The sequence below is a fragment of the Stegastes partitus genome, unplaced genomic scaffold, assembly GCF_000690725.1.
Source record: "Stegastes partitus isolate 25-593 unplaced genomic scaffold, Stegastes_partitus-1.0.2 Scaffold20, whole genome shotgun sequence".
NCBI classification, from domain to species: Eukaryota; Metazoa; Chordata; class Actinopteri; family Pomacentridae; genus Stegastes; species Stegastes partitus.
The window spans coordinates 162334-185606 of NW_007577751.1; the positions used below are offsets into that span (position 1 = coordinate 162334).

General features: G+C 38.7%; 2 protein-coding genes across 2 annotated transcripts; one reads left to right on the plus strand and one right to left on the minus strand.

Annotated features, from left to right (window-relative positions):
* Positions 1 to 1387: 1387 nt before the first annotated feature.
* Positions 1388 to 23263, minus strand: LOC103365659 (trypsin; the record flags this gene model as incomplete). The annotated part of the gene is made up of 5 exons (XM_008293152.1): positions 1388 to 2937; positions 3966 to 4232; positions 4360 to 4501; positions 9000 to 9159; positions 23239 to 23263. Coding segments are annotated over 5 exons (765 nt in total), but the record flags the coding sequence as incomplete, so codon positions are not given.
* Positions 12129 to 22059, plus strand: LOC103365652 (trypsin). The gene is made up of 6 exons (XM_008293143.1): positions 12129 to 12205; positions 19426 to 19497; positions 19886 to 20039; positions 20200 to 20338; positions 20450 to 20701; positions 21657 to 22059. The coding sequence occupies exons 2-6, from the start codon at positions 19440 to 19442 to the stop codon at positions 21807 to 21809; spliced, it is 756 nt and encodes a 251-aa protein (XP_008291365.1). The 5' UTR covers positions 12129 to 12205; positions 19426 to 19439; the 3' UTR covers positions 21810 to 22059.
* Positions 23264 to 23273: the final 10 nt, after the last annotated feature.

The following is a 23273-nucleotide window of genomic DNA, read 5'->3' on the forward strand; positions in this document are numbered from 1 at the left end:
CGTTCCCTGACAGAGCTTGTATTGTACCAACTGGACACTCGTGCAATAATGTAGTAGTGATTACCAAGTACCCATGGGTGGCAATGTGAACATGTTACATGTTGTAGATTTCCCAGGTGAGGGATCAATAAAGCTTGTCTTATTTGTTTTTATCTTATCTTAAAGACTTAGTCTTCTCATCTCAACCGCTCAAAATTAGCTTGTGACCTGTTAACAGGGCTCAGCTTCGTCTTCCAATATATAAAGTTATTAAAATTAACATTACAAAATTAAATGCCACATACTTTAATTGGCATTTAGCATTTTTCTTGCACAACAGATTATGTACTTTTACTTGTGGAGGATTTTACAATAAGAACTCTTACTGACATTTTTTCCCACCACAGTCTAATTGTCAGTTTATGCGCATATGATCACATCCCAAATGTCCGCCCTTAAAGCCAACTTTGTTATTCACATATTGGAAAATAGCCGATGCTGGCGGTCTAGTTTGGGGAAAAGAAGCTATTATTATTGTAAAGCCTGTTGTCTTCCTAGCTGCCACAAAGCACCAGTCCTCTGGGAGAAGCTATTTTGGGGAATGGTCGCAATCTGTACACCTCAGTCAATACTTTTCCACACAGCCCAGAGAGGGGCAGTGCTTCTTGTGACCCGGCGAGCATATAGGAGGGTTCGCATCAACCACGTCAGCTGATATACTCTGTCACTCCCTGGAGAGGCTTTCTCATGCCAGAACAAAGAGAACCAGCCTTCATGTAACCAAGCCTGTAAAATCAGAGGCATAAAAGACCCTGAAATCCATCAATCACAAGGGGCAGTGACACACCCATCAACACAGAACAAACAGGGCCGAGCAGTGAAACCGAAGCTCCCTCTGAAGTAGGCCATCAACTATTCATTCTGTTGTGATGCGCCAACACCTATCAGGTGTGATGCAGTCTGTACTGATTTTGCTTGTCTTTACAGGAATCACTGCTTCATGAGGAGGAAGGAGTTCAGTGACTCCTCGGAGCCATTAGGCTGATTGCTCAGAGGGAGGACAGGCTCTATGCATATTTCATGAAGGTATTCCAGTTTTGGGATGATTCCTCAGCTGTTTGAGTGAGGCTAGTGACAAGCAGCCAAGACTTACACCCTTCATCACAAGGGATCGCTGTATTTGTTATGAAAAATCATCAGTGCAGTGACTAAAATGTCCCCCAGTCATGGCTTTATTGACTTGTATAAATGACACAGTATGGAGAGGATTTTGTGAGTTATTTATCCAAACAGCCTGTTTAATCCGTGAATAAAGGTCTTCACTCAAAAGCAAAGAGTGATGACGAACCTCCGAGCTGCAATATCGACTTTTTTTAACTGCACATAAAGGAATCAGCCAGACAATAAGTGGAAAAAGCCAAAGACGATCAGTAATTTATTGGAGTGTATAAAACAAGAAAACACAGTTTATCTGTTTTGAAACTCACTCGAATTCCATCCACCTGATTCCATGCATTTACTCATCTGTCACACTTTTAAAGGTGCTTTATGCTCCGTCCTTAAATACATCATGTGAAATTGGCAGTAATCGGTGCTACTTACTAACTGGACTTCATTTTATATACAATCAAACTGCTAATCAAACAGCAGCTTCTTTGTCTTCTTACACCACACACACACATATACAGTATATAAGGCTGCATATAAATATATATTATTGTAACTGAGTTAGTTCCCATTCAGAGTTATGGAACAGAAATTTTGTATGCATGCATTGTCTTTCATTGATTTTATGTGACTACGAAGAATAAATCAATCCATTTGTGCATTACACGGGAAATCAGAGCTGATCAAAAGCTGGAATTTGACCATTTGATGCTTGTTTTTGCAATTCAATCCAACAAACCTGTAAACATATGGGGGAAAAAATACCCTCGAGCTGAACCACAAATTTTCTGTGCTGAAACTAACAATTATTCTTATTTTTTTTTGTTTGTTTTTTTTGTTTGTTTGTTTTGCAGGTCTGCTGTATTGCTTTTCATTGACTAAGTCCATTTGTCGCTGTTGTTGTGTCTCTCACCTGTGCATTGAATGCTCACATTGACTGTGCTGATGTTGCTGCTGTAGCACCGGTTATACTGTGTTTTAAAGCAAGTGCACCTGCTCACAGCATTTCAAATACTTCTTTATGAAAGCTCTGATTTTGAAGCAGTGATATGGCACCTCAATCTTGATGCTGTGGATACATGGTCAACATGTTTTGCCTGGGGGTGTTGGTGGATTATCCATCACTTGTTTTGTCTTTGAAATGCTTAAAACAGACCAACGGCAGATGTGATACATGTCAAACTCAAAGAAAATACTACAACATTTTGGGAGACGAGAAGACCGATACTGCTCTCATAGCTGTCCTCTTGGGACGAGGATGGAGAGAATTAGAAATATACGAGAAAAAAGCCCAGAAAACCACAACAACTTGCAGTAACAAACGCAATACACTCGTGGTAATTTGTTAGATTTAGATATATCATGTGTCTGGACTTTATGCAATGCTAAGCTAACGCGCTGCTACAAATTTAACATACAGCCATGAGGGTGGTGTCGATCTTCTCATCTAACTGAGCAAGAAAAGAAAATAAGATGATTTCCCAAAATGTCAAGCTGTCTCTTTCACACATGAACATATATCGGAAATGTGCACAAATGGCAAAACAAACATAGGTCAAAGGTCAAAGAAGGCAACAGTGAGATGAAGCCTGTCAAGTCTCCACTGAGTAACACTGGGTACTAATTGTTGTTACATCGGCTGTAGTAGCTGAGTATGGTGTTGTCTATCCACTTGCGGAACTTGGACACAGCAGTGTAGACTCCAGGAAACTGAGCTTCAGCGCAGCCTTTCCCCCAGGACACCACACCGTAGACCCGGCCATCACATACAAGTGGACCACCCGAGTCCCCCTGAAACCGTGGGATGGGGGGAAAAATTAGGGAGTACATGGTGCCTGTCGAGCGTCCCACTAATGTGTCTTTTTACAGTTTAGGTAAATGGATCTGGTGACGCTCTATGATGTCTATAAAGTTGTAAACCAATCTGATGAAAAGACAACACTTTGTTGACCCATCTAAAAAGAATTGTCAAGTCTGACAACTCTTATATCTCTTATAAATGCTGCCTATTTTAATTCTCTGAACTCTGAGCAGTTTCTTTTTGTTTGTTACATTTTTACTCACTGTGGGCTTTTTAAAATTTTTTATTTTTTTTTACTGCAATTTAACGTTCTACACCTCTATGGAAGCAACACAACCATGACAGGAAGCAGAGAGAACTTAAAAATGTTTTTCATGCAGTATGACACAGTTATGCCATCAATAGTTCACAAAGGTTAACTAAAGTGGAAATAGAGTTGAATTTTGTTGATTGTTTATTTTACAAATAGAAAAAAATGAATTCAACATGTACAACATTTTTGTAAGTGCCCAAAGGTGTTGCTATACTGGAAAGTATAATAGACATTTAACTATTCAGATTTTTAATATTTTTCACCAATCTGCTTTCTGTAAACACAGTCTGCAATTCAGATCAGGTCAGCTGAGAAGTCCCCTAATTTATGTCACATTACTTTTGTTTGCAGTTGAGTTACTTAGATTTCACAGTTGCACCGAGGATTAGAGAATTTTTTGTTTTTTACAGAACCTTGTCAGAAATTTTTTTAAAATGGCACATGTAGAATAAAGTGACTTTGATGAATCTCAAAAGTTTTAAGCTTAGATTTGGTTCATTTTCCTCATGGAGTCATGCGAAACAAGAAACTTTACTTTTTTTGTTTGTTTCTTGCTCCAATAAAAAGTGTGATTTGGGCCTCTCCACAGCAGTTTTTGGATTTCAGAGGGTCAATTACATTACACAAAATTAGACATAGAAAATTATCTGTCACATCAATAGACTGGGTAAAAGAAAAAAACAAACAAAAAAGAGATCCTCTTACCTTACAGGCATCCTTCCCACCAATGCTGTAACCAGCACAGATCATGTTTTCTGTGATGCTGCCGTTGAACGACTCGCTGCTGTTACATTTTTCCGTGGAGATGATGGGCAGCTTGACAGTTCGGAGGGTGGAGGGGATCTGGCCTCCGCTGGGGCTGGTGTATCCCCAGCCTGACACCCGACACACTCTGCCCTCGGCTATGGTGGTGCCCTGCCTGGGTAGCAGGGCGATGGAGACAAAGCTGCCCAGATTGATCGGGGCCCTCAGCTGGAGACATGAAGGACAGTGTGATGAGTAAACTGGCCATCTGGGGATGACTAACACAGACTCAGACTCAGATAAAGTAACACCCACTAATAAAGACAGAGGAAGGCCGGCGGTTTGTATTTCATACCTTAATAAGCATAATGTCGCTGTTGTTTGTGGTTCTGTTGTATGCAGGGTGGGGCACCAAAAGCTGAGGCAGGATTTGCTGCTCGGTTCCCTCATAAATGGTCAGAGAGTAGTCTCCTGCCACTATCAGCATTTTATGTAGCCTGCAGATAACAAAAAATACATGTCAATAAGAAAATTAAAGAAATTATTCAACACAGGAGTGGGAGAGATGAAATTCACTTTCTTCTTCTTCCAAAAGCTAGATGAGAATACACACATCATTGGAAGCTGCAGCCAGCAGCTGATTAGCTTTGCTCTAAGCAACAAACCTACTAAAATTTTCAAAGATGAGAGTAAGAGTATAACCTCCATGACCAGACTGATTACACACTTTTTGTCACATTCATGATGACACCTGACTCTGCTTTCTAAATCTCAATCATTGTGGGATTGAGTGCATATGGATGAGCCTCATTTTCACTCCCACAGTCTGCAATAAATAGATGTAGAAAGACACTTAAACAACCATTTGCATATCGATACTTGTGCCCACCACCACTCAGGGAAGCTGCCAACTAACTAAAATGGCAAAAGAACAAGTGCAGTTTTACAGATTGTATTGCACCAGTGAAGCACTCCAACCGTATCGAAACAGACTGCACGGGGTAATTCAGGATAAAATGAAACTATCATTAATGCAGGGAAATGATGAGTTGAATATGAAGAAAAGGAAATTCCTCACTCATAAATAATTCAAAATGAAGTTTATAAATGGGCACAAACAGACGAAGCTTATGTATGCACATTTCCACTGCAGATTATTTTATAAATAGCACTTTGTGTGAGGGAAATTTTTGTGCATACTCATCACTTATACACTCATCCCCAGACAAGATGTAGACACAAAAGTGGCAAATGCAACTGCAAGTTTCGATTCAGCGAGACACACAGAGAAGACTGAGCTCAGTTTATGTTTTCCTCTGTGTGCACTGTGAACTATTTTGTTGTGCTTTATTAATACAGTTGAGCAGTAAACTGAACTTTTTTATTGCAAAACATTTAATTAAATCTTTTTTTTTGTAAATAACTTGTTAATTAACTTATTAATAAAGTCTAAGGATACTTCATTTTTACTATTGACTTCTTTCATGGAGTATATGTTGACATGTCACAGGATGAAAAGCACATTAAAATGAATAATAGCAGAATTCAAGTCAAGTCAACTTTAATGTTAGTTTTGCCACATGTACAACACACAGAGAACTGAAATTGCAATACTCCGAGGCCCCAACGTGAAAAATAAACGTAGAAAAAGTATAAAAATAGAAAAAAAGGATATAGCTATAAACAGGATATAGACAATAAACACAGAATGTAATAATTTAATTCATCTGTTTCCGTTTCATCGTCCTGGTGCTTTGCACGCCGGAAGCTCTTGAACAGAACAGAGCCTCTAGCAAACTATTTTCATAGCAGACAATGAAATAATGCCAGGAAAGGTACAAGTGTAAGTAATATCATTAGTAACTGTGGTGTTCCATCGGGGTGTTCCGGTAAAGTCTTGCCAGTAAACCAGCAGGCATGATCCAGGTTCCTGGAACACTTAACTGGAGTGTGACTGTTATCGCAGTTATTAATTACACACTTGGTGTTTTATATAAAAGCAAGCTGTAGCTTGCCACACAGTCACCTTAAAAAGTGATGTAACAACTTTTGCCAAATAGCACATTCAGTAGTTACATGAATGTTCTTGTAGAGCAGTGTTCCTGACCACATGGCAAATATTAGTTCAAGTCACTTCCCTTTTAGCTCTGTGAGGATGAATAAACCAAAATAATGAGCTGCAAGATGTCGAAACACTCAGAGGGGATACATCTCTTTGGGTTTGTTAGTTTAAGAGGCATCTGTCACATTTAATTTGTCGTTAATATTAAAACATCATTAAGTGCAGTTGAAAAATTACAAGCCAAGTTATACAGTAACACAAAAGAAAAGCTTTGCCACGAGGTAACGGTTGTATTTCTTTCCCACAAAGAAGAAAGGCTTCTTTTTAAGTGGGACGACAGCATTGTATCGACATTGCTTGGGTTTGTTGGATTTATGGGTCATAAATATTGAAAGGAATTCCAAATAGACATATCTATACACCTAATAGCTGACGATAGAAATATACAGTGAGGTTTCGAGCAAAAGGCTGTGATAAATTTTCAACTGGATACTCGGAAGTGCATGTCTTTTTTTTAATCATTTCTGCAGCAATACGTATTTTCCAGCAAGTCAATAAAAAAATGTGAAGGGCCGAACCAGGCCACCTGTGTATTCTTGTTTATTTTATATACTCTATTGATCTTGCAAGGGGAAATTCTCTTTTCTGTGCTCACAGTGCAGGATCAGCCACACTAAGGGCCTCTGGAGCAGGCAGCAGACAGGGTTCAGGGTTCAGAGGCCCAGCAGCAGTGGTGGTGCTGGGACCCACCAGCTTGATCCTTGACCTTCCAATCAGTAGCCCAAAGCCTAAAGCACAGAGCCATCACTACTTATTGTGCAATCATCTTCTAGCCACGATTCCTTCTGTGTCAAAACTATTTTCTAACAAAGGTATATTCTGACACTTGTAAAATGTAAAATTTGAGATTCTATTGACTCAGTGAATCAAAACCATGAGAATTCCTGCATGATCACTATCCTGGGCTGGCCCTGTAGAAAATGTGTGTAAAACCGCACTAGTTCAAATTGTCTTTACTAACTGGCGCTTCCACTCCTGTCTGTGGGAGGTGTGTGTTTGACTGTTGTGTGTAAAAGGGAAGGGGATCACGCCGAGGTGATGTTGGGCTGACGGGGGACGCTCTGACTGCCCTTGTGGTGAGCCAGAGCGGAGGTGTTGCTTGCGACAAGCGGGTGTTGGTGGTGCCCTGAAAACCGAATGTGGTAACCAATATTCATATTATACGAGAAGTATGAAAGAAGTTTGGGGGAAAAAATGCAAATCAATTAAAATAGTATTACATCTTTAGATTTAGCTAATTATTGGACCCATACAAAGCAGATAAGACTTAAAAGTCTGATGATAATCATTGTTTTTTCCAGCTTCTTGCTCAGATAAAAGATGTCATTTAACCATTTTTTTTTTTAAGTCAACATGCCTTTCCACAGCAGTTTTTGTATTTGAGAAGGTTAAATTACATTTTATGCACTAGAACTGCAATAATGTGATCTTAAACAGGCAACACCTATAAAACTGTTCATCACATCCATTAACTTAAATTACATTTCAGCAGTTCAGGATTCAATGCAAGAGGTTGTAAGTGTTCGATACCAAGAATGAAGGAAAAAAAAAAAATGCAAATACAAACTACAACTATAAAAGAAACATTTCTGTTTTTAAAAGAACAAGAACTTAACCTTATATAAATATATGTGTGTGTGTGGGTATAAATGTATATATATATATATATACATGCATATATTTGTAGCTGTTGCTGGGAATTTCTTTCTTTTCTTCTTTTTATCCTACATTTACAACTGATTTGATCTGTACGCACTTTCATGACTCTTGTTCGTTTATTTCATATTTTGTTTTTATATTTTTGTTCATATTTTAGACACTCTGTACTGTTTATTTATTTAATTTTTTCTGGCATCTGTGTAATCATACTTATGAACATTGCATTATTTAATATAAGGGGTTGTTGTGTTCAATCAATGAAGAGAATATTTTTTATTTTCAAAACAGATGACAAAAATGTTATTTTATACATTTCTTTTGTTTTTCTGCTTTTCTAATAACACACCAAACTAGGACTCTTTCCGTGCATCCAACAGAGCAAAAAAAAGAGAGAAATTCAATTTACAATCATATATGAGTGATGTTCAAAATGAAAATCAATAAAAACATTGCTCTTACTTCAAAATGCATTTGTTGTTGCAATTTCGTTGTATAACATAATTTCTGGAGGACAGAGCTGCTGTGTGACATTGCTTTATTTCTGTGTTTTATGATAATGACAATAAAACATGGACTGCTACTGCTGTAAAAGCGGAAAGTAATTTGACTACAGAAGCGGCTGTTTGTTGTCTGACAGTGAAGTAGGTAACACTGACATTTGGGAACCTGACAATACTGACAATCCTGCAAATGTCATTCAATAAAAGGTGTAATATATCAGTTTGCTGACTGCTGTAATACTAGAAACTAGATTAAACACCAAACATTATCTAAAATGATTGCCTCCTTGCGAGCCAAAGCCATGTAAACCATATGAAAGTTAAGCCTTTAGGTCATAATATGCTTGTGTCAGTTTCCAGGAGCACAGAGCTCCATTGTTACTGATGGGATTGTATCATTTTCAGGTGCTTTCTTTCCGTCTTGATAATACACAGAACTGACAATCTGCTATGGCCTGAAATTACTGGATCTTGTAATGAAATTCTGTCTACACACATTAAAACACAAAGAGGTCAAGTCGAGGTCGTCCTATGTCAATAGACTTTTATCTCTGAATGCGACTTCCTTACAAAAAGCCAAATCAGGACACAAGCATGTTAAGTATACTGCGACCCGGGATTGATTTTACCACCTCATCAAGTGTGTGTTTATGCCTGAGGTTATGCATCTTTTATACTCAGTGGAGGTAAATCAGAAGGAGAAAATTGGCTCACCCAATGTTACAGTGTGCTGCTGTGACTATCCAGTACTTGTTTATCAAGAAGCCCCCGCACATGTGCTGCCGGTCCCTCGTCTGTATCGAGACGATGTACTTGATTGAATGTGGAACTGGCGCGTATCCTCCCACTATACGTTCCGTTGCACTGTTCTGACCTGCAACACACACACAGAGGGAGCAGTAAAGATCAGCTCAGATTGGATTTAGAGCCGGAAACACACATGGAGGTACACAAGGTTTTTGTGCAAACCACGCAGAGCAAACACAGTTGTACTTTTATTACTGCAGCTGCAGCCTCAGCGAGAACAATACAAGTCATAAAGAAAACAACAGAGGACTTCACTGCACAGACGCCTCTGACTCAGCAAATCAATGAAAATCAATCACATCTCGGCGGTGCATTGATTCAAAGTGACTCTGACCATCGTTATCTATCTGGTGTTAACACAGAGTAACTATGAAGTAGTTATTATTAGGTAACAGTGAACAGTATTTGTGTTTACACAAAATATGTAGTCAGCCTCTAAAATATGATCAACATGAAGAAAAAAAAGCATGAAGAAATAAGGTAATAGTTCAAACTACCTCCACTTTGACCTCACACATCAGTCCCAATACTGCAGTGATATAATGCATATTATAATATAATGACTGTGTCCATATTTTTGGGTTGTCCGTGTGTCTGTCCCAGTCTTATGAGGTAAAAATCTTATGAATGCCTGGAGGGAATTTCTTTAAACTTGGCTCACCTGAATGAACTGATTATATTTTAGTGGTCAATGGTCAGTGCGAACTCACAGAGCACATTTTTGTTGTTGTTGTTTTTTGCCATATCTCAACAATTCATACTCTAATTATGGCAAAAGTTTTTAAAAAAATGTCTAACAGGATAAAACAATGAAGTGATGATACTTTATATCTAAAAGGTCAGAGGCCAAACAGATATGGATGTATACTGTACCTACACTGAATGGAAGAGGTATGCTGTCATGAGGTGGTCATTAATGTCACTGATGTTATTGATAAGTAGACCGAACTTTGGTGACATTTTCAATCTAGGACTTTTTTTTTATAATGGAGTATTTTTATGTTGTAACATTTCTACTTTTAACCCTCCAAAGGATCAAGCAGATGGAGCTAACGGTATAGTAAAGCTGCTACCTTTCCTTAAAGTTCCCATATTGAGCTGCTTTTTAGCAAATTAATCGAAGTCTCAAATGTCCCTACAGTGCATCTTTCTGTTTTTCCGCACAAAGAAGCTGCAAAGACAGTTAATTTCACCATAACTGTGTAGCCCCTGGGTTTAAGGCTGTTCTAAACGGGTGGTTTTGCTTTGAAAACCCCTGAGCTGCTGCTGCTCCCGCCCCCTTCAGGAAGAACATGCTGTCTGCGTCTGTGATTGACAGCCAGAGCTGTAAAGCCCAAACATCAAACGGTAAGTTTTCTTCATTCAGCTCGTTAGTTGTCTTAATGCAGGTTAGATAGAGGGTTTAATATCAGATTACTGTGCTTTCAGTGAACAAGCAGTGGCAGGTGTGGCGAGGGGAGGCGGTTAAGATCTACCAACAGATGAGAAAATACTACATCCAGGGGTAGGAATATTACAACAACTGAAACTCTGGTGTCAACTTGGTAGCAGACTTTTGAAGGTATTGTAAGGCAGCTTTTTGCCTCAGGACAGGCGTGAGGTGGTGCAGACCTCTATAGTAGAGGCCCCATAATCTGCCCTTTCAGCCTTTCTGTTTCCCTAGTGGTGTAGGATTACACAGCTTCAACCGCGACATTAACTCAGAGCACCAAAACTATGTCAAATCATAGTTACTCCAATTCTATGAATGAGTAAAAAAATACAACAGTAGTGGGTTGTTCACCTGTGATGTGACTTTTCGGTTACTGATGACGATGTCAGAGATGATAAGCTGGACAAAGACATTGAAAGGGCAGAAAAATTGTGTTTGTCCTCACTGGAGTTTGATTCATTGCTGTCTGGAAAAACACAGCAGTTTTTCAGGGCGACTCAGAAGTTGGCTACCTACTCTGAAGTGACACTATTTTCTCCCCCAAAAACATCCCTGACAGAGGTTCTGCAGTGGCGGTTCCTGTGGTAGGACCAAGTACAAAGTATTCGGCTGCTCTGGTCTGCAGGTTCCTGCAGTGGTCAAAAGCCTTTAGATGTTATGGATACAGGACAACGACAACAAAATGTGGAACAGTTGTAGCAATGCAGCAACATATCCACTGTGAGTGACAAACCAAAGCCAGGAAGCAAATGGTGTCACAGAGCATTTTGAATTAGGAACTAAGCAGCTCAAAGACATACATCCAAGACTTAAAGAAGGCAAAACCTGTGGGGGTACTGTGAGAGAATGGGGTACCAGGGTCACTGAAAAGTGAAAGCTGTGTTCATATTCTCTAATTATATAAAGTAAAGTACGTTTCCGGTTGGCTTTGGCCTTAGCCAGTGTTGCCTCTTGTCTCTGATACTGTTGACATTTATGGACAGGAGGGGAAGGTGTCTGGTTTGGGGACCTTTAAAGTTGTGTCTCTATTTTTTGCAGGTGATGTGGTTCATCAGCTTCATCAGACCGTGAATGTGATTTGCCATTTTCAGGTCTGAGGCAGTTATTCTCGACTGAAAACCACTGGATTGTTCTTTCTGAGTTGGGGGTAGGCTGCTGCTACAAGTGAAGGCGTTTAAATATGTTGGGATCTTAATCTTGTTGGCTGACAGGAAAATGTACTGCAAGATCGACAGATGGATTGGTGCAGCCTCATCGGTAATGCAGAAGTTGCAGCAGACTGTTGTGGTGAAGCTGGAGTTGAGCCGAAAAGTAAAACTCTCCATTTACTAGCCGATCTATGCTCCAGCTCTCGATGGTCATGTGCTCACAACAACAATCGAAAAATTGAGATTGCGGATACAAGCACAACAAAATATCTGGGTGACTGGACTCAGCCTTGGAGATGAGGGCGAGGAGCTCGGACATCGCTCCTCCTTCATTTCAAAAGGAACCAGTTTAGGTGGTTCGGAAATCTGATTCGGAGGCCTTTGGAGGTTTTCCAGGCACATCCAACTGAGAGTGGACAGCAGGGTAGATCCAGAGCTCAGTGGAGGGATTATGTATCTCATCTGACCTGGAGAATGTTGCTGGGTACGGGAAAGTCTGGAATGGCCCTGCTGTCCCTGTGACCCAACCTCGGGTAAGTGGAAGAAAAAGGGTAAAAGGATGGATTTTTGTAAAAGTAGTGAAGAATTTGGAGTTCATTGAAGGCACATTTGACAGAGAACTAATGAGTAATGAGTAATGTAATGGATTACTTTTTTTTTTTTTTTTTTTACCAGACTATAGTTTTCAAGTCGCTCAGCACTGCTTAAGGCTAGATATATTTACATTTGACTACATTTGAACAAGACCAGTATTATCAGGGAAGGCTTTCATGCAGCAGACCTTCACACTGCAAGACACGGTTTGCTAAACAGATGACTGACTAAATAAAATATGAACATTCAAAATATTACAAACTTTAGAGACTTGGTGTCGGGGCCTGAGCTCATAACTTAAGTATTTCTAAAACCCTGGCTGGGGACCTGAGAATTTCTACACGGTGAATAGTTGAAACGTAAAGGCTTAAACCCAAACTGTACATCACAAGAGCGATTTTAGAAATGCTGTCAGGGAGGAAACCGTACCTCATTAGTGTCCTAGATATTGATCCCATCCTATAATTAGCAGCAGTGGTTGGTGTCAAGAGCAAAATGGTAACTTTATACAGAGCGAGGATTCATCGCGTGAGATTCACACATACATGCAGGTGCATTAGAGAGCATTATGTAAGATACTGAAAGAAATGTCTGAATTGTTAAACTGCTGAATGTAGCGTTTCAGAATTACACATAATCAAGTGTTCACCTTTTATATACAACATCCATATTTTTAAAACAAACTGAAGGACAGGAGGAAAGTGAAAGTTTATCTGTCTCCAGCATCATCGCTTTTGAAATTAAAGCTGCCAGGTCTCAGGTCCTAAACCTGTCTACAATATATATTAAAGTCACTTTTTCAGTTTTGTCTTTGTGACATAATTTCCAGGCACAAAGGGAGGCGTTGGCCACAATTACTTATTGTTATTTGTGCTGTCAGCCTTCATCTATTGTTGCTGAGGTTTCAAGTTCTTTTTGTGAATAAACTCACTTTTACTGACCTTTTCTTCACAAAAGCTCCCTACCTCAGAAAGATATCTTTGCTGTGCTGGATAACACTGTGTATGCTACAGGAATATTTTATTTTTGTTGAAAAAGAAGAAGAAGTTATAAACAAGAGGACCAGCCACTTCAACAAAACACAATCTTGTGTATTTGCATAACCCTGTATCATGACCAGTTACACTGCAGAGGATTTTACAACAGCAAAAGCAATTGGATCTTACACATATTGCAAAGGAAATAATGGTCTCCATTTTACTTTTTCTGAAATATCCTTATTTTTTTATTTCAAGTCAAATTTACGCCCATCCTTTTCTTCCTATCTCTGCTTATGTGAGTCATAATCTAAAGTTGCTCACTCATACCCAGATGGAAATGGCTCTGAGTCACACTTTTTCTCTCAATGGAGCATCAGAGCTACAAGAGGCAAAAAGTGCTAAAAAGGATGTTGTTCAAAAATTCATAGAAGGGATGCTAAGAATACATTAGTTGCATAATCAGCCCTTACAAGTACACATTCAGTTTATGAACCCAAAGCTATTAGTATGTTGGGTTTCCACATATCAGACAACATATTACAGCATCCCAAATTTCTTGCTGTTGTAAACCAGAGGATTAATGAACTGAAATTGCAGTATAAAGAAGTTTACTTACATTTTACAGCCAGGACTTCCAACAATATGCAAATCAATAAAGATGGCAGGTCCATAGTCAGACAAAGGGAAGAGCAGTCTACAAGCAGTGTGAGGCTTAACCTGTGTGCGCTTCTAATCTTAAGGGGAAGGCATCTTACCTGCACTCTCAGGTTTCTTATAGTTTCTGTTTCCGTTTCCATGGTCACCTCCTTGCCCCAGACCGATGTATAATTGAAGCTTGTAAAGCACAGCCCCCTTCCATGATACTCAAGCTGTCCTATACTGGCCCATTGTTTATATAACCACCCAGTTACTGTTGCCTCATTTAATGCCACATTAGAGCTGAAGAATACATGGTGTTAAATGTGTTGCCACGAGCCTATACAGCAGGGCTACCTGTTGACTTTCAGCATGCATTATTGAACAGGTCCTCTGGTGCTGTAGCTCTGTACAGTATGGACATATGTGTGACTGGGACTTCTAATATGGATCAGATGGGCTGCTGTCATATTAAAGGAAAGAAGATACAGTCCCCGCAGCTCGCTCTCATTGATTTCCCCAGCAAGGATTAATGAGGGGGTTTGACTGATGTTAAGCAGCAAAATCTTTCGTGACAGACCAGGTCAAACCAGCTCAGCCGCTCCACATCTTTTCTAGGACTGGGTGTCATTAAAAATGGAGCACAGCTCAGGCTGGGGCTCATCACAGCTACCATTCCTCTGTGGAGTTCCCGACCTCAGCTGACTAATAGCCCTCTCTGTTGCCCTCCCTGCCGCTGATAGCTGTAGCCGTGCTCCTGGTACCTCTGTCATTCCCCCCGAGTGCTGACCGCTGCCGTTTTTCCACATGACCCGCTCCTCAGTCCAAGCGCTGTCATTACTGCAAAAGGCTGCCACTCCCCAATCTCACATTGATCTGCCACAGCACTGTCATCCACAACTCTCCTCTTTGTTTTAAATACACTCTGTCGGTGTAAGTTTTTCAGCTGAAGCCTGGTTGTTACGCTTTATTTCAACACTTTAGCCCTTCTCATTTAGGGTAACTTGTATAGGAGATAAGAAAATGAACTAATAAGCACACTACTGCACAGCTGGAAACTGAGTATGGACAGTTTATGTGTTTTATAATAACAATTCTAACTCTGTCTATGAGGCATTTTAAGTCGTGTACTAACAAATAATGAACAATTGACAATATAATACATGTATATGATATAAAAAATAGAGTTGTAATGAAAGAAAATGTGTCTCTAGTTCAACATGTTTTCATGATTTGTAAAATTGTTGGTGAATCTTCTGTTCTCATGTGTTAAATTACAATATGTCACTTTTTTTTTTTTTTTTTTAATCATTTTTGCTATATCCGGCATTTTTGGTGCATGAATTACTGATCCATGGTGGATTATCTGTGTACTGCAAGTGTCTGAATTTATACATCAGGTTTTTGTGGGGGGGAAAAATATCCCACTGAAGATGTAGAGGTGTCAAAAACTCATGTATCAAATACAATACACTTGCCGTTACAGGGTTAATATGATTACAGCTATTTTAAACTTGGTTATTAATCATTTCCTAACTGTTTATATGCTCATTTTAAATGTTTTATAATAGTTAAAACTATTTAAAAATACATCCACAAAACCAAAATACATATAATTGCTATCATGTGTACATACTGCTCATAAATGTCAACCTCGAGGATGACAAGTTGATGTATTTTTGAATTGTTAACATGCGGAAAACAATAATTAATGACTGTAACAAAATGTGTTCCTGGAAAGAAAAACACCCAGATCTGGAGATTACTCCGGTTTTCTGTCTGTCATCTGGAGCAGCACTGACATTTTATCGGTGCCAGCATCACTACCGTCACTTCTCAGCACCAGTGACTCAGCAGCACACGCTTCATGTTTAACCCTTCGGTGATTCCTCTTTGAAAAAATGTCTTCACTTACAAATATGTTTAGCTTGTAAAAGGGAATTCCTAATATGTGTCATTCTATTTAGTGTCAAAATATTTTGTTAAAGGATTTGTCCTGCATCAATAATTTTAGGTGCAGCGATGCAAGCTGCAAGTACAACATTAACATTTAATCACTTAATGTAATGACAAGTGTGTTGGCAGACACTTGAATACTTGCACACTGAGATACGTTAGCGTCCATTTTAGGTCAGGATTGGGTTGCACCAGCTACTCATTAATACCTCATGAAGCTGGATTCACAAAATCTGGCTGCGCCAGTAAAGGCTTAAGTTGTGTGTCGGTTGGTTGGGAGGAAAAAAATCTGACAAAAGCCATCAGTTATAGTCCTCGAAGACGCAAACCTTCAGGCTCTGTGCATCAGCAGATGACAAAAGAGCTCACATGTTGCTCAGAGTTAACCAAGAGGTGACAGTGCTGTTTAAAGTTCAGAGAATTCCCACTGAACTATCTCGCCTGTTAAACATGGTGGTGCGTCTCTTGTGTTTCTGGCGTGTATGGTTGCCAATACGGTTGGTCCGCTGGCATTTTACACAGCTGTCTAGACACCGGACAGTCAGCAGCAGTAAACTGGAAGTTACTGTCGCATTTTAAACTGTAACATAACTTTTCATAATAGTGTTGATACACAAAAAACTCATCTGTCAAATCTTTGTAAATGTACCTATGAGTGTGTTGAAAACTAGAAAGTTTGAACCAATAATAGTGGGCAAGTTAATTATTAACTCCTGTGTTCCCATGCCATTTTCTATGTGGTGATCCGAGTTTTGTGCTTTTGTGTAGCTCTGTGCTTTGGTATATGTGCTTCTGGTGGCTGGTGGCTGTGACTGCGTTTCAGGCTGGGTGGGGTTTTCCAGATGGGAGTGCTCTCACTCACTCTCCGCCACACTTGACACGCATCTACAATCAGCGCTGGATGAAGCCTGCCTCCACCTGTGCACCAGCGCCAGTGGATTATCCTCCTTAGAACTGTAACAGACCAGCAGTGCTTCTAAGAACTTTGTGCTTTGAGATACACTCCTGATCAAAATCTTAAGACCAGTTAAAAAATTGCATGAATTTGCATTTTGCACTGTTGGATCTATGGAAGGTTCTAAGTAAAGCTTCAAAATGCAGAAAGAAGAAATGGGAACAAGAGACCAAAAGTTGTGAGCAGGCTATTTGTTGAGAACAACAATTTAACTCAAATAGGCTGTTTATCAGCTGATCAAAAGTTTAAGACCACAGCCTTTAAAAGCCAAAATCTGTGAAAAAAAAATTTGGATTCCATGTCAAGTTTACAAAAATGGACATCAGGTCCAGACAGTGGATGCCCTTTGTGAAGCCATCTTCACCACTTGGAGCAACATTCCCACTAGCCTTTTGGAAAGACTTGCATCAAGCATGACAAAATGAATTGTTGAAGTGATCAACAATAATGGTGGAGCTACTCATTACTGAGTCAGTTTTTGACACTTTAATTTCTGTTTGAGGAGGTTTTTGAGGTTTTTTTTTTAGCTGTGGTCTTAAACTTTTGATCAGCTGATGAACAGCCTATTTGGGTTAAATTGTTGTTTTCAATAAATTGGCTACTCACAACTTTTGGTCTCTTGTTCCCATTTTTTCTTTCTGCATTTTGAAGCTCTACTTAGAACCTTCATAAGATCCAACAGTGTAAAATGCAAAGTCATGCAATTTTTTAACTGGTCTTAAGATTTTGATCAGGAGTGTACCTTGCTTTGTCTAATATGTGTTTTCGTCTGTGCTTTTGCCAGAACCTCCCCAATGGATCATCGCCTCCCCTGCTCAGCTTTGCCAGCTGAACTACAGCCTCTATCGCCTCGGCTCCCCCAGGAAACTTCCCCAGGATTTCCCTCACTCACTCAGCTACCCTCACAAGCTTCCCGGTGTCCCCTGGTTCCCTGCTGTTGTTTAATAATCCCTCTTGTTTTCACTCCTAAACCCGGTGTTGCATTTTTGGATCCTTCCTTCGACTGAACCCTAACATTCTAAATGTTAAATGCATTCAATTATGTTTAGCAGATGAGGTAATAAAGACGTCACTTTGGGCTTTGGGAGACTAATTATGTGGAAAACATTAGGCCTGCAACTAACAATTATTTTCGTTATGACTGAATGTAATATGAATGTAATTTGTTATTTAGCTAAATATTTGCCTTATCATTTTTAATCGATCAACCAAATGATGAATCCAGTTATTTAAATAAAAGCTGTAATAGTCTTGGTTTTAGAAGCAGTCGATGATAATTAGTATTGTATTCATTTCTGCAGCCTGACTTTAATTAGTAGGGTAGATTGAGAAGTATTAGCTGGCAACTATATGATTTGTTTGTTAAGTTTAAAAATGTTTGATTATCATGACATGCTGTATCATTAGCTTAATGTGTTATATATCAGAGACGTCTAACAAAACCAGACGGTTGAGTACAACATAAAGCCTCGTCGAGGCCAGTTGTAAAGGAGAGAACAGAGTGTACGATCAGATAACACAATCAGTTAATGTCCTGTACTGCATACGTCCTCACACAGTGTCTGATACATACAGATCTAAAAAGGGAAATCTTTTTTTTTTTTTTTTTTTTAAAAGCCCATTTCCTGGTTTTGATCATTGTTCTTTATAGAAACATATATTGTTGATACATTTGGTACATTATTCTTGTATTAACATCATAAAGCAAGTGTATACTTTGCTGAAACGTGGTGTTATACTCGGACAGTCTAATTTTTATAGCCTGTAACAAGGTGGAATGACTTATCCTTTAATTAAACTTTCATTTAGGAGGTTCATCCAATCAAGCAGACTGTAAACATTCACTCTGCCCATAATCTGGTGATGATGATGACTGTTTAAGAAGTTCCCACCCTCAAAACCTTTCGTACAAGCAGAGCTTAGAAATAGACATAATACAAGAGAACACTTCAGCTTTGTCATGTAGTAGGTCAGTTCCATTGTGGCAGTGTGAGACGAAAAAGATAATTTAAACAAAAGATCTGGACAAGGATACAGTTACAGTATATAAGGCAACAGGAGTTCATAGGTATCATCAATTGGAGATACTCTCCTCTCAGGTTGTTGTATTTGGACTTTCAGGTAAGCAAAAAATTATTCTAACCCTTTTCAGTTAAATGTAAAACTTCATATTTAATCGTCTGACCAAATTTCACACTATACCAGTATTTTAAATATTAATTTAAAAAACTTCTGTTTCCGAATTAACTTCATTCATTTGCATTAAAATGGTCATTTAGTCCGCTAAAATCCTTGCCACGAATGCACGATGATGACTCATCACTGTTCCATTTTTATTAAACAAATCCAAATTAATTACACTCCATTAGTAGATCAGTAACAATTTAACCATTGATGTAACATTGCAATTTTCTAAATAAGTTGTTCGTTTGTTTTTGTCACTTATTAGTCTCTTACAGCAAAATGTAATGTGATTGTCTATATATGTCATCATACACTATACATACATCAGTTTTCATTTGTTTCACTCAAACATAATGCAGTTTTACCAGGATTACCTGAGCAGTTTAATTATTTGGTACGATATACACTGCTGCTAAAAGCTGCTCAAAGTTATGTTTCTGCATTCCAGGTAAAAGTAAAAACATGGCTCTACTGCAAATCTCTACTGTGCTGTTGTTTTTATCTTTGTCATCATATTCAGGTAAGATTTTCAAGTCTTCATTTTTTACTTTTTTTTTTTCTTTAAATTCCTGAGCAAATAATAATGGCATTAATTCCTAGACTGACGATACAGAACCATGTTAAAGCAGACTTTTGCTGAGCAATGGCAGACAAGAGGGTGAAAATTGATTTTCCATTATGTGGAAATAATATCGCTCTCTCTCTCTCTACCTCCTATTGTTTCGCATAATTACATTCTAATTATATAATATAGCATACAACTATATTGTACTTTTACGTTAGGATGCTTTTCTCTGCAGCAGGCCACAGAACAAACAGTTTAACATTTTCTTTGCAAACCAAAGGAAATAATAGAAAATACTAACAGTCCAAATGGCTGACTGCCCCCCAATTATTGCTGCCTACAGAGACGCTTGCAGGGCGGATCATTGGGGGTCAGGAGGTGTGGCCGAACTCTATCAAATATCAAGCATCTTTGCAGACTGAGAATGGGAAGCACTACTGTGGAGGAACCCTTGTGCATGCACAGTGGGTGGTGTCTGCTGCCCACTGCTGGAGACCGTAAGAACTGATACTAGACAGCAACAGATGATAACGTTGATGTTCTCAGAAGAGTTACAGTGATTTTGAATTGAATGTGCTAATATAGAATAAGGGTGGATTATTTGCATAGTAAAAAGTGTGTGTTTGGAAGCAATTTAAGTCTGTTTGTGACTCCTAGGAGCCCTAAGATGAAGGTGGTGTTAGGTGAACACAACATGAATATAGAAGAAGGATATGAACAGATCTTCAATGTCTCAAGAATATACGTCCACAACTATAACTACAAGACATTCAACAACGACATCATGCTGATTAAGGTAAGCAGAACCGTAGCACCCTGATATGATCAATACGTGGAGCTGTTGACATGTGCGTACACTCCTAACTTGTGCTTAGTTGGCGAGCGTGACTTTGTTTTTGTGCTACAGCTGAGCAGGCCGGCAGTACTGAATGCCAAAGTCCAGCCAGTCCAGTTACCTGATCAGTACACCCCTCCGATACGTGGCATGTGCAGAGTGAGCGGCTGGGGTGTGACGCGGGTTTACTCTTACTACCTCTCCCCTGTGCTACGTGCTGTGGACGTGAGCGAAATTCCTAACTGTTACTGGTACTACTGGGGCAGGATCACTCCAAATATGCTGTGTGCTGGATCTCGATACGGTGGCAAAGATTCCTGCCAGGTAGAAATGCATGCCACATGAATGCTTTCATTACTACACTGCATAACAATATATCACAGTGTCATTTTGTATGGTACATAACATTTTTCAAATTAATATTCACAATGGTCTTCATCTTTGTCAGTTGCATGCTTCTTTGGGCTAAATCAGATGCAAACATTGTTACGTTACATAACATTTAAAACAACAGATGCTGACCCATGCAAGTACAATTAACATTAAAAAATGTACATAAAAAGTCAAATGTTAAGATTAAGACTCTGCAATAATATATATATATATATTTTTTTAACAAAATTACCTATAAAGAAAAACTAATGAATAAATAAATATTGAGGTTATTGCCCTACAATAACAATATTATACAGACTTACCTGATTAAATTAAATATTGAATAGAATAGAATAGAATAGAATAGAATAGAATAGAATAGAATAGAATAGAATAGAAGTTTTTTTTTTGGTCAACTTCTCTATATATCCAGGGCATACACTCTGCATTAGTGCCATACATTAAAAAAAAAAAAAAAAAAGGATCATAATACAAATAAAAGAAAATATAATACATAAAAATCAGCCTATGTACACTGGTGGTAGTGCAATAGAGTGACAGCTTACTGAGGTGATAGTAGTGCATTATGGTAGCAGCTTGCTGAGATGTACAGTGGTGCAAATGGTTCAGTAAGTAAATTTGAAATTAAGACCCAACAAAATTTTAAAGAAAAACCCGACAATTCACCTTTAAGCAAATATACGTCCAAAGATAACATCAATCCCCTTAAGACCATAAATATCTCTATAAAATCTCACGACAAATCTAATCGTTGAGATATAGGCTGGCACAAAGCTAGTATATGGCTAACAGTAGTTTTTCCCATAACATTCAAGACAGCAAGTGAGAAAGACATTTTACCAAAACACCTTCACCATCTCTGATTTGTCTTGGTGATCCACAGGGCGACTCCGGTGGTCCCCTTGTCTGCAGTGGCTACTTTGAAGGCATTGTCTCCTGGGGCATCGGCTGCGCAAATGCATACTTCCCTGGCGTCTACACCAAAATGAGGAACTACGTAGACTGGATCAATGGCATTGTGAACGAAACACCGTGAACAGGCACTTTTTTACTTCAGAAACAAAGTGCTTGTTTGACATGATTTTTCAGTGGCCTTGTTTAAAAATTATTACTACCTTTGTGTTTTTATAGCACTGAATGTAACTTTACATATTGACCACAATTGCAAGTTATAATAACGAGGTTTAGTCATTTTTAAAAACAAGGTTTCCTGGATAAATGTTACTATGCTTATTATTCATTGATTTTCATTCATACAGAAATAAATGTTATTGTTGTTATTATTATTAATGTTATTATTACTAGTGATAGCAGTAGTAGTTGCAAACTTAAAGCTGTGTTAATTAATTAGTAGAATTGGGCAAAATCAGTAATAATATTGAATAATACCTGGCCCTATTTATCAAAAAAACAAACAAAACATTTTCACATTGAGTAAAATGACTGTGTGTAATGTGTTTGTCTTTATGAGTGACACCTGTCACATTGCATCTGGATTCATTTCAGTCCAGTGGAAATATAAAATATTGATTAGTGCAGCTTTCAGGACATCAAATCAAAGCACTAGGTCTATGAACTGAAGTTGCTGCTGGCCCAGAATAAAAGAACAAATCATTCACAGTTACAGTGAAGATGAGCTGTTTTGCTGAACTAATGCTAACGATTGATCTGTGTTGTGTGTCTAGTAATATCTTGTCTTGTCACCAGAAGAATAAAAGTCAATGAATACAATTATCACACTTGCAAATTGGAGTAAAGGCGCTTTTCAAATATCCTAAAAGGCCAATAGTGGTTGCTCCGAGTAGGAACGATCCTAATTAACATTTCTAATTTCAATTCAGGTCACAAGTACAAGGAAAACTGATGCCTTGTCATGATGTGCTTGTACAGATGAGCTGCTGTCATTGGAAGATATTGTGCATGCACCAAAAGTAATTATAAAGAACAAATGGGCAGACCTGAGAATGACAGGGTGACTTCACACTGACGGCCAGGAGAAGCTAATGATATGCAGACACATCATGGCAGGGGTTTCTACCATCACAGCTGTCAAAGTGTGTGATCCTCTGTGGTAGTTTGACATGTGTGAAACTAAGTTGGTGGACTGTGAGGCAGCTGCTCTTTCTGAAAGGCTCTCCGGGACACAAGCATTATGTAAAGTTTGAGCTATATGACTATTGATTCATTATGTCAAATCTTGTAAAGCTGGGAGGTTATGTGGCTGAGAGGAGGCTTGAGAAATGGCGGAGATAAACATCTTCATATCTTAGCAGCGTTTACTTTACAGCTCCACGTTTAAAGCAACTACAAAACACAATTTAAAAAAATCAAATTGCAGCATATTTATCTCTTTAAATTGAATGATTGACTCGTCAGAAATGCATTCCTTCTAAATGTTGAAATGACTGACATAGTGCATTTTGTATTTTTTCATGGAAAACATTAGTAAAGTTTGTTTTGTTTACCTGATCCAAAGAAGAGAGAGATAAAAAAGCAGACG

Excerpts from the sequence above, each read along its gene's own strand:
- LOC103365652 (XM_008293143.1), top strand. The coding sequence starts at position 19,440 with ATGGCTCTACTGCAAATCTCTACTGTGCTGTTGTTTTTATCTTTGTCA. Across the intron at positions 20,339-20,449 it reads ACGACATCATGCTGATTAAG|CTGAGCAGGCCGGCAGTACT; the intron begins GTAAGCAGAACC and ends TTTGTGCTACAG. Across the intron at positions 20,702-21,656 it reads GTGGCAAAGATTCCTGCCAG|GGCGACTCCGGTGGTCCCCT; the intron begins GTAGAAATGCAT and ends GGTGATCCACAG.